Source organism: Pholcus phalangioides, unplaced genomic scaffold (genome assembly GCF_987345545.1).
Source record: "Pholcus phalangioides strain wild (caught in Gottingen) unplaced genomic scaffold, Ppha-v1.0 ptg000007l_1, whole genome shotgun sequence".
NCBI classification, from domain to species: domain Eukaryota; kingdom Metazoa; phylum Arthropoda; class Arachnida; order Araneae; family Pholcidae; genus Pholcus; species Pholcus phalangioides.
The window spans coordinates 2,427,279-2,439,740 of NW_028301600.1; the positions used below are offsets into that span (position 1 = coordinate 2,427,279).

Consider the following 12,462-nt stretch of genomic DNA (forward strand, 5'->3'; position numbering starts at 1 on the left):
CGAAAACTGTACTTCACGCTGGCCAAAAAACCCCAAAACTTTCAAGCTAAATTCTAATTTAGTCTCCCTTGTGTATTTCTCTCCTGAAATTATCAAACTTTTTCCAAGAAATAGGAGTGTTTTATTTTTTAAAAAAAGTCACCATTTCCGTTATAAATGAAATGCCAAACAAGCTTTTACTAAATTTTGAATAGTAAATCTTCTTCGTCTCAAGCCGAACTTCCAGAACCAATTCATATAGTAAGCATTCATTGTTTTTTCCAAGAAGTGAAAGAGTTCACCTAACAAAAGGGAGGGCCGCTATGGTGGTCAATTGGTCATAGTGATGGACTCGCATCACGAGGACCAGGGTTCGAACCCCACTGTCACCATAGTGGTGGTCGGCGTAAGTTGGTTTTTCTGTGGTTCCCAACTTTGAGGCGGGAATGCAGACCAATCTCCCTGTTAAGTCTTGCCACAGAGAGCAATGGGCCTACAACAATGAAATTATTCAATCATTACACTTCACTCATAATTAGAAAACTTGGTGGAAGCACTACACACAGCAAGCATTACACAGAAACAAACTTCATGTCAGGTTCATTACATATACACACACATTTCAACATGTACCAGTTCGTTAGAAGTTTCACAGAGGAATATGGACGAGGTGCATGTCTGGTTCAGTAGTAAAAAAAGGGGGATAAGGACGACTTAACTTTCTTCCTATCCAAAGGACAAAAACTTGCACTTGGCCAAAAATTCTGTCCATTTTTTGTATCTACAAAAGCAGATTTTATATCTACAAATAGACTAAATATGCCTTCCGTTTCTGTGTTAAACAGTTCCGTCTTAAAGAGGTTTCCTATGTTTGAAAAAGCATTAATTATTCACAAGATTTTATATTTGTTCCATTTAAAATAGGTTTTTGTCTCGTACAGTGTCCGTCTTAGACAGGTTTAACTGTAATTAAATAAATTTTAAAAAAAAAATTAATATTTTGTAAAATTACTTAAGTTAATGTTTTAAACCAGTTTTTTTCCTATGTCAAAACCTCAACCCTGATATATACATGCATTAATCCCATTTGTCAACATGCATTTATCTCACATACAGGTTACTTAGGCTTTTAATCTCATTTCACAGATCAAGCTGGTTCAGTGATGATTATATTAAAGGATCATACAGTAGTAGAACAAAGAATTTTTATGAAAATGGATGCACAGTGAAAGATCTTAATGAACCTTTAAGTCTTTCATACACAACTGAAAGTTATGAAAGTGTACAGGTGAGTGTGACAATTCATATGCATAAATAAATTTAATAAAGTAGTAAATATATATGTATGTTAGGTTACACATCACCAGGGCCCAGCAAGCCTTTTTTTTACATGTTAACTGGTGGGGATTTCGCCCCACCAGTGAAGATAAAAAATGACCACCGGTGTGGCAAAGCCCTTCTCGTGTTATTCTGAAGCAGCTTCAACTTCAAACCCTACCAATATGAAGGGAGTCAAAGAAAAAATGCACACAAAAAGATTTCGCCATTTTCTAGTCCGATTTTTTATGAATGATATTTTTTTCAAGAAGGAAGTTCAACTGAAAAGATAAGTTTTCCAGGGACCAACTTCTATGGAATATGTCTTTTGCTCTCATAAAAAGTCAGAACAGATAAAGGATGACCAAGGTGAAGGATAGGACCATTGATTGATTTTTTTTCTTTTTTGACGCTCATTAAAGTGAAAACGATTTAGTTATATAACCCTGGGAGTAGAAAGGATCTAAAGTTACCGGGTTGTCATCATATGCCAGGGTTAAAACATTCTATTTTAGAGAAATATAGATAGATAAACATCAGTGTAGTAGTACAAAATCATTCAAATTCGGAGATTGGGTGGTCTCCAGATCCAAAGAGAGGGGAATGGAAAAAAAATGCATACAGAGTGGAGAGAGAGAACCCTTTGTATACATTTTTTGTCAAATGGCTTGTACGTTACATCGACTTGATAGCTGTCTTCATGGGGAGAACGATGCGAGTGATTTGATACTTGCGAGCACGGGGCAAGTGGGTCACCACTATTAAATAATCTTTAAAACTTTTTCCAACACAACCCTGCCTCTTTTGAGGTAACGAATGTAAGTTGCTTTGCATCAGTCCGGGTTATGAGCGGTTCTCTCTATCTATCTAATGGAAATGAAAGCAAAGCACAAATTGATATATTGTACATGCTTCTCACCAGCAGACCAGTTGCAAATGCTTCAGGAATAACGCTGAGAAATAAAGCACTAACACAATGGAAAAAAACTCGGAAGGAACATGTAGTATGCGAAGAAGTATGGTCTGTGTACGTCTAATATGGTTGCCTTTCGAAAAATATAAATTATTTCGTTTATGGCTCGCCTAAAAAACTTACAATAAACAAACCATTTTAGAACCCACTTTAAAGGGGCCATCAGCTTGCTGAATGTTTATGTATCCGTTTACAGCCATGCTAAAAATTATGACTTTTCTGGTGATAATATTCATAAAAATATTAATTTCAGTGGCGTCTTTAGCTACCTACAAAAAAATTAAAATCTTATTGACAGAAATAAAGTTTTTACAGAGTTTCTGGGTTTGAGTCAAAATGAAAACACTGTGTAATTGATGTTGTGCATCAGGCCTGTAGCCAGAAATTTTGTTACTGGGGGGAGGACGAAAGTGATATAACAACAGATTTGACCATCTTTTTCCCTTCTTTTGGTTATTTTCTCACATTTCGGGGAAGGGGGAAAACCAGGCCCACTCCTCTCACTACGGCCTTGTTGTGCATCTCATAAATTAAATATTTTAACGTTAAAATGTATAGGAATGAACTGCGACTGAAGCCAAACATGTATAATGAATGAGTAAAAGTCGTATTAAGGAGTGTTCCACTGTTTTGTGGTTTTATGAGTGTTTCTGTGTATACTGAACCCCACTATGTGACTATACAATACTTGACAAGTGATTCCATCATTATTGAATCTCAAATGTTTGTAGAGAGTATAAAAATTTTTCATTCAGCGAGTATGAAAGTGGGCGAGGTGACCTATCATTGTTTACTGATAAAAGAAGAGCATTGAAGAAAGCAATAAGGGATAGTAAAAAGGAAGTTGAATCTAGATTGGCAGATAACATTGGCTCTGGCCCTAAATCATTTTTTAGATACGTCAATAATGGATCTAAGGGGACAGTTGGCCCATTCTCGATAGGACAGTCTAGGTTAGAGAGCAATCTAGGCATGTGTAGTGCTTTCAATGACTTTTTCGCGTCGGTTTTTAATGGAGATAATTATATTCAATGTACAGGTGTTGCATGGGGTAATAAAATCCTCAACGATATTCAAGTGGAAGACGTGGAGGACCAAATTCTTCTAAGAAATGTAGGTGCAAGCAAAGCACCAGGACCATATAATATCTATCCCAGGGACTTCAGGGAATGTGCTAATGAATTGTTGGAGCCAGTCGCACAGATATACAGGGGAAGTGTTGCTGAGGGCATCGTCCCAAGGGATTGGAAACTTGCTAATGTTGTTCCGATATTTAAGAAGGGTAGTAGAGAAGCTGTGTCCAATTCTTGTCCAGTGAGTTTGACGAGCTCCCTCTCGAAAATTTCGGAGATTATCATCAAAAGGCAGTTTGTGAAGTGAATACACGAGAATAATATATTGATGGATAATCAGGAAGGGGAAGGCATTCCATCAGGTCCTACATGGTAAACTCTTGAAGCGTTTACATGAGATTGGGATAGGGGGCAACTTGCTGAATTGGATAGAATCGTGGTTAAGAGATAGGTCGCAACGAGTTATGCTAAACTGGGAATTCTCTGGTTGGACAGACGTCAGAAGTGGAGTTCCTCAAGGAAGTTTCCTTGGCCCCATACTTTTTTCACTATAAACTCGATCAGGGTATCGATAGGATTGATAGCAAATTCGCAGATGACATGAAGCTAATGGGGGTAATCGGGAATCAAAGCGATAGGGAGTTGCTCCAGAGCAACTTAAAGAGGATTGCATCGTGGGCAAATGAATGGAGCATGATGTTTAGCATTGACAAGTGCATGGTCGCTCACTTTGATTCGAACAACCCAAGGTTCTCTTACGAGTTGAATGGTGTTGCTATCCTGTGTGTGGATGCAACTAGGGTCAAAGATTCAGGAATTCTCATTGACGAGCGGCTTAGGTTTTCTGAAGTTTGTTCAGCAATGATCAAAAAAGCGAATAGAATGCTCTGTTTCATTTTCAAAAAGGTCTCTTCGCATTCTCCTAAAGTCATTCTTCCACTTTTTCGAGGCTTAGTTCGTCCTGGACTGGAGTATACTGTAAGGTTTTGGAGACCCATACCTACAGAGGGACATAGACTTTGTTGAAGGGGTGCAGAGAAGAGCTACACGTGTCCTTATTGGCACGCAGGGATTGAGTTATGAAGAGAGACTTCATTTTTTAAATATGTTTACATTGGATGAGCACAGGTGTCGGGGAGATATGATCGAAGTGTTCAAAATTTTCAACGGGATGGATAGATGGACCATAAACTTTTAGTACACCGCAAGTCGACTGCTTTTACAAGGGGACACCAGTATCGATTGGTAAGGGACAATCGGAGATTACGGTGTCGCAGGGAATTTTTCTCTAATAGGGTTGTTAATGAATGGAATAGCTTACCCTCGGAAGTAGTAAATTGTAACACAATTGACACGAGTGAGATATAGATGGCTTTTTCTCAGCCCAAGATATCAAGGAAACAGTTATTTTCTGCATAATATGCTGAGGTGAACTCGGAAAGAAAAGTAATCACATCGTCCTGGCGGAGACGTGATGACTTTTCTTTCCGAGTTCACCTCAGCATATTATCCAGAAAATAACTGTTTCCTGGACAATTAATACGTTTAAAAAGAAATACGATAAACATGTTGGGGTAAACCGAGAAGCCATCCATACTTAGAATAAGACTACCGTAATATTCTTTATGTGCATGGTATCATGTGTATATATTGTTTATAATTTTTGTGATTGTGTTTTTAATTGGGTTGCTGTATTTTTGAAATATATGACATCCATATTTGTTATGGGCATCTTTTTCTCAGCCACCTCGTTGGGCATTTTGCCTGTTGTGGCGTTGTATTTGTATTTGGATATTTGTATTAGATAGGTGGTATTAACTAACAATCCCCCACTACATGTACTTTTGGACAACGAAGTACAGAAAGCAAATTTAAGGCTAAAGCGTGAGATTAAAATAAACAATGTAACATATCTTCCTACAGATGTAGAGCATAAACATCCACCATGGACGTATCACGCGGTGAAAGATATTTTGCCGACACAGGTCTTGACCACAGATGCAGAAGAATCAACAAATCGAATTATTTTCACAGATGGTTCAAAGACCGTGGACGGTGTAGGGGCCGCCTACGTCAGTATATACATGGGTGACGTAACGGACAAATGGAACTGCCGATTGCTCAATAACAACACTGTATTCCAAGCAGAGTTATACGCAATCTGGATGGCGGTCAATTATGCAAAACATTTTGCAGAGAAATCAACTATAAACACAGACAGCATGTCATGTATACAGGCAATACGAGACGTAGAATCCCCTCATAACCTAGTGCATGACATTAGAAAAATACTGATGGACAACAGGAAGATTACAATACGGTGGGTAAAAGCTCATGTAGGCATTGAAGGGAATGAAATGGCGGATAAATTCGCGAAAGAGGCTACAAAACATCAACTTGAAAACCACCTAATGAAATTGCCGGCATCCTATATTAAAAATCTGCTCTCGAAAGAAGCGTCAGAGAAATGGCAACACCATTGGCAAATATGCACAACTGGAAGAAAGGTCTTCGACGTTATACCAAAAGTGGGTAAAATGAAAGAAGTCATGCCGAGAGAAATAATAATGTTCCTCACAGAACACGGTCCATTCGGTGAATACATGCAAAGGTTCAAAATCAGCCAGACCAGCACGTGTAGATGCGGCCATCCGGGAAGCGTGATACACTATGTGACACAGTGTGAGTACACAAAGGGATACCATTTGGAGGCGCCGCCGAGCGGAAGAGAGATCTTGTGGAAACGGAAAATTATTTTGCAAAGATCTGCAACGAGAAAACTACAACAAGTCTTGGGCTATTTGATGAATAATAAAGAAACTATTTTGATAATAACTGAAAGCAGGGAACAATCCACTAATGATTCGGAAGTAGAATCTGAAACAGATGCAGATTCAACATAGAGGGACGCACTTATATACGCTGCTAAACTATAATATTTTAGTAATACACCCTGTATAAATTATGAATGTTTTTGTATATACAATTTCATAGTATGATGGTGGTTTAGTAATTGAATATTTATATGAGCTCATTATGGCATTTTTTCCAATATATGTGTCGTGCATAGTAATGTTTATGTGTATCAACAATTATATAAAAATGGAAATTTATATTATGTAAATAGTGTATATTATATAAATATATTATGTAAATATATGTATGGGAAATTCAAATGTGATCGCTGCCACCCAGCACTGTGAACGGGGGCTGTGTTTGATTGTTCCCGCCACACTTTTATAGTATGATAGCAATTTTGTAACCTTGAATATATATTTGTATGAGCTCAGGGTGATATTTGTACCCAATACTACCTTCATAGTAATGTTTATGTGCATTCCCAATAGTATAAAAAAGGGAAATTTTTGTAAAGTAAATAATGTATACATGTAATTCAAATGTGAATGCCCAGCACTGTCAACGGAGGCTCTGTTTGATTGTTCCCGTCGCAGTGTGGGCTATGTGTGTATTCTGTGTGTGTATATATTGCATGTTCTGTAAGGGGAAGAGCGAGCAGAACACACTGTTCAGCGCTGTGGACGGAGGCTTTGTTTCTTCGTTTCCCGTCACAGTCGAGGCGCTGTATATATGTAATTTGTATGCATTGTGTATTTAGACCATTCTCAAATCTCTCCCACTTCAACGTGCCAGCTTCTTTTTCTTCTTTCTTGTCCACAGGTCTTTTCCACCCTTCTTTTGAAATCCCAGGCTGCGGTCTCCGGCCCTTATGTGCCACTGGGCGCACGTGCAATTTTTCTCCCTAGTCATTGGATTCAGCTATACATTTTAGTCAAATGGCTTGTACGTTGCATCGAGTTGATGGCTGTCTTCATGGGGAGAACGACGCGAGTAATTTGAAACTTGCGAGCACGGGGCAAGGGGAGCCACCACTATAAATCTTTGCTAACTTTTCCGACACAACTCTGCCTCTTTTGAGGTAACGGAAGTAAGGTGCTTTGCATCAGTCCGGGGCTGTGAGCGGTTCTATCTATCTATCTATTAGATAGGTGGGGGAAGGGGAGAATGGCATGGCGTCTGTCTTTGGGGGGATGTGTTGGTGATAGTATCTCTTTGTGATGAAGCTCTAGCCAATGGTCACTCTTAAGCGGGACCATACAGTAATAGCAAACCATAAAAAATACCAATCAAGACTTTAGGTATCATATTTCAATGCCTTTTTAGGAGGATCTGTGTTATGTAAGATTAAATTTGAGATGATTATAACCGGGAATTTCATTTTAAGAATTTATTATTCGCAAATGCAGAGTTGTGTAAAATTACTTGTGTAACTAGGCTGGGGCAACCGGGACACTACCCCAAATGGGGCCTCACAAAAAATGTACACTTATTTTGCATAATTTTTTTCTTTTTAAGGCACTCCTCAAGGAAATGTCTGCCTGTTGCCCCCGAGAAGGTATGTTACGGCCCTGTTGGTCCTAGAAATTCTGCCACCTGAGGTGGATAATATTTTGCCGCCCTTAACCCTTACAGTGACAATCCTGAGATATCTCGTCAAACTTGCTCTGCTTTATTTTGATCACCCTGAAATATATTAGGTTCTTAACACACTGTAGTGTCGTGTTTGATTTTTCAGTGCTGCCGTCTACATTTCAGAAGTGAAGTGAGTGATGTGTTATGATTGAATTACATTTGTACTGTTTGTAGGTCTATTGCTCTCTGTGGCAAGACTTTTTAAAGGGGAGATTCGCATTCGCATCTTGAAGTTGAGAATCACAGAAAACCAACTTCAGCCGGCCATGGGGACGACTCAAACTTACTGTGAAAATTAAATTGAAAGAAAATTATACACCAAATGTAGCAGCACCATGAAAAGTGCCATTGGCTCTTCATAGCAAAGTGAAAGAGAAACTTAAATGCATGAGTGATGATGTAATAATTGCAAAAGTAGAGCAATGCACCGAGTCTATCAGCAACATGGTTGTGGTGAATACACCCAAAAAATTGTGTGTTTGTCTAGACCCAAGGCCATTAAATGATGCTGTACAAAGACCTCGCTATCAAATACCAGCTGCTGATAATTTATTTTATTTATTTATTTAGCATATCTACATAAATATATAAATAATCAGCATAATCTAATAATATTATATTCAGCATAATTTAATAATGATGCTGCAAGGATGTAAAGTATTTACAATCTTAGATGCAAAAAATGGATTCTGGCAGCTACCACTTTTTTTTAAATTTTAACAAAAAAAATATGTACATATACACATCTGTACAATATACAGGGCGTCCATAATTAAAAGATCCTATTTTGAAGTAGCCTATGGACGAAACCAGTCATCAGAAACATTTTGTGGAGGAGATGGGAATTTTTTTTTTTTTGTGTGTGTGTGTTTCTCAGGGGGAAAAAATTAGTTGCACATGTCACCACCAGAGGGCGTTTCACTTTGAATACCTGTAGTAAACACGTAAATTTATGTGATGTTATGTAGCAGCTGTTACAAAACCTAGAAAAATTTGCAGAGATCTTTCTTCTCAAAGTGTTTGCTGCTCACAATGACGATAAGTTTACGATATCTCATTTTCTTGGTAAAATTGTTTTACCAAAACGAGAATTCTGCAGTATCTGCTCTACAGAAATATCAGACTTGGAAGCAGTGACTGATCCAGGCAGGGACGATCGCCCCCCCCCCCCAAGAGCATCCAAGCAAACATAATTCTGTGTGGTTACCTCTTTTCCTTTATTAATCCTTAATTTTTCTTCTCAAATTTCCTTTCACTGAAATTTGTGTGACCATAAGCTTTCTTCTGGTGATAAGGTCTTAAGAGAAGAAAAGAAACCATAGCCGCGGAGGAGGGTCAGTTGCATTCCCGCCAACGATAGCCTAGGTTCTGTAAAAGGATTCCATGCGATTCAGCCGTCACGCTATAACTCACCCGTAGCGCCTAAGGGCACATGTGTAATTGTTTGCGAGGGAAAGAATCCAACATACAACCTGTAACATGATGGGAGTACCCGTGAATTGTCGTTAGTCAGGTCCCATGGTTCGCAGGTGGGGACCAAACAAAGTCGTCAAAGTTAGAAATTCTGATGGCAATGTTTCTCATTGAGAAATGATAATGTTTTGCAAGCATAATTACACATGTTTTTACAATATTTTACCTTCATGCCATCGGTTGACCTAGGACCATCTCACGGTTAATAATGTTATGAGCTTATACAATCTATAATAGGCCTAATGTTGCAGATCCTAACCAGGTCTTCGACGTTTACAGTTTTTTATGTTGGCAGATGTACAGAATATCATAGTTGTACAATATTGTTCATGTGAATATGCAAAGTCGTTTCCTTTGTGATGTCAGAGAGTCAGTTTCCTTTGTGGACAATTAATCTTAGATTAGAACTGGTCTTCAGTGGTATAAATACGTGTCTCTTGTTCGTACTAATCGCAATCACTTACTCACTTCTTGCTTTTACTACTTGAGTAGCTAAAATTAGTTGTTCTCGGCTTCTGTCATGAAATCTTAACATGATGTTGTGAGATAACATATAATTAGTGTTCTTGTTCCTGGCGGGTCTGGTGAAGATGTTTTATAACAAGTTTACAGTTTGGTGACTGGCCGGCCTCACTGGGTGATGAAACCTTGAGCGGTTTATTCTTGATGAAGCTTCTAACTTGGTGCTAAAATGGAGACATCCAGTATTTCCTCCAACTTCCGAGGTTGATTTGGCCGAACTCCAATGGACTTTCATCTGTGATCATGGGGAGATCTCCTACCTGACATTGGCTGCTGATGACTTGTCTTGAAACATGGAACTCTACTCTTTGGTTGGTTCTAACGGAGTGGATGAACCTGCACCGTGAACGTGACTAAACGACATCAACTTAGTTGACGAGCAGCAATGTGATATTCGTCTAAATGGATATGGACTTCCAATGGTGAGATCCATCCACTTCTATTGATACGGACCTTGGAATAGATAAAATTGAAATAAGACATTTTATTTGTTCACATCTGGAATTTTTTATTCTCTTCGGATGACTTGTTAAAGAAGACTGCCTAACTGTACTTTTATGCTCAGAATAAAGTTTGCTGTTCTTCAGGAAATTGTTAATCAGTGTCTTAGACACTATTAACCTTTTGCAGTTCAGAGGTTTTTTGGCACTTCGTTCGTTGGTACAGTCTGTACTCTTTATAGCACTCCCCCCCCTCCCCCCGCAAAGAGGAAGGCCCTAGATGTTTGTCTTTGCATTTTTTGTATAGCTCAAGAGTTCTGCTGTGAAGCCAAATTCACATGGCTTTCCTTAATCATAAGGAGTTATTTCCTGTATGTACTGTTTCCTGATACAGTTCTATGCCGAGGTGGGCTTGACATAGGACCAAGGCGCAGAAGTATTTTCAACCTGTGGGTGCTCGTGCAGATATACGTGGGAAGGGGGTGCTCCCTCTTGAAGGATATCAAAAATTGAAAACGTATTTGTAAAAATAAAAATACATATTGCATCTCCAAAGCTAATCATCATTTACCTAATAAAATGACTTGGCCGTGCATTCCCTGTACAGATACTGTCCTGTTTTTTGGACTAGATTTATTTCCCCATTCTTAATTATGCCAGATAACTATCTGCATTAAAGTTTTTGTTGATGAGCCATCATAATTTTTTTTTCTTTTGAATTTTTGGAGTTGAGTTTTAGTAATTGATGCCTTATTAATGCCAAAATACCTACACCAATTTTCTCGGGGCATCGCTGCATTATGATGTTTGAACATACTGTATAGTCGAAGCCAGGCTTGGGATTTTTGTGACCCTGCAAGAAAAATTTTGTGACCTCCTCCAAAAAATTGATATAGTCACTCTACAACTTACAAACTTTCCTAGTAGTGAACAAATACTTTGACAGTCGTAATGAACATTTGATTTGCCTCCCAAAAAAACAAATAGAATGCTCAGTTTCATTTTCATGAAGTTCTCTTCGCATTCTCCTAAAGTCATTCTTACGCTTTTCAAAGACTTCGTCCTGCAATGGAGTATGCCATAAGGTTTTGGAGACCGTAGCTAAAGAGGAACATAGACTTTTTATTGAGGCGGTACAGAGAAGAGCTACGCATGCTCTTGTTGGCAAGGCTTGAGCTATGAAGAAAGACTTAATTTCTTGAATATCTTTACATTGGAGGAATGCATGTGTCGGGGGATATGATTGAAGTATCTAAAATTTTCAATGGGATGGAGAGAATGGTCCATGAGTTAATAGCACACCGTCATTCAACTGTTTCGACAAGGGGAAGGGGACACCAGTGTAGTTTAGTGTTTAGTAAGGGACAATGCCAGGTTGTGGTGTTGCAGGGAGTTTTTACTAATAGGGTTGTTAATAAATTTATACATTTAAAAAGAAGGGGGATAGACATAGTGAGATAAATTGAGAAGCTATCCATACTTAGATAAGACAACCATAATTATTTTTATGGGCAGTGTATTATATATATGCATTATATATATTTGACATCCATACTTTTTATGGGCATAATTTTTCAGCCACCTCATTGGGCAATTTGCCTGTTGTGGTTTTTGTATTTGTGACACGAGTGGGAGTGGTTTTATAGTTTTTTCTAACTGCAATACACTGTAAATCAAAAAAAAATTACTGAAAAAGTATTGCAAATTTTTGAATGTGTTTTTAAGATATTATTTCTCATTGCATTCATCATCTGGGAAAAAAATTCTTACTAGTACTTTTTTAATCACCATTTTTCATCTGGCCTTGTAGTTTTTCCACCACTGTATTAGAGGGGCAAAGTAACCCACTCCTATGCACATTGTTAATTAGTTTCTACTAAAACATCTTTTGTGAGAAGCTTTGGTAGTTAGCCTTGGTGGAATCATTGTATAACTATGAAATGACCTGATAGCTAACATGATCCTTTTACCTCTTGATTTCTTCTCAAATAGATACTTTTGAATAATATCACAGCTTTTACTTTATTATGCAGTGGCCTGTTGTTACTTTTGCTGGTGAAGCAATGGATGAGGAATACTTCGCAACAGTTCATGGGGCTTTGCGTTCAGGTTGGCTCGAAGCGGATCGTATCATCAATTTCTCAAAGCAAGTAACTTTTCATTAGTTATGCAAGTAATGACTCCATTTAATTTC

General features: G+C 38.2%; 1 protein-coding gene across 8 annotated transcripts in view; it reads left to right on the forward strand.

Annotated features, from left to right (window-relative positions):
* LOC149084790 (peroxisomal N(1)-acetyl-spermine/spermidine oxidase-like) overlaps positions 1-12,462 on the forward strand; it is a 199,078-nt gene that overhangs the window by 167,596 nt on the left and 19,020 nt on the right. For 4 of the 8 annotated variants that reach the window (XR_016192759.1, XR_016192758.1, XR_016192760.1 and 1 more), the window contains exons 10-11: positions 1,096-1,267; positions 12,302-12,414. Coding sequence is in view for 3 of the 8 variants with exons in the window: in XM_089232531.1 (XP_089088657.1) it covers positions 1,096-1,267; positions 12,302-12,414 (285 nt within the window). In the remaining 5 variants the exon portion in view is untranslated. Of the gene's footprint in view, positions 1-1,095; positions 1,268-12,301; positions 12,415-12,462 lie in introns of those variants that run through there. The other 4 variants (XR_016192761.1, XM_089232532.1, XR_016192762.1 and 1 more) reach the window with 2 other exon arrangements.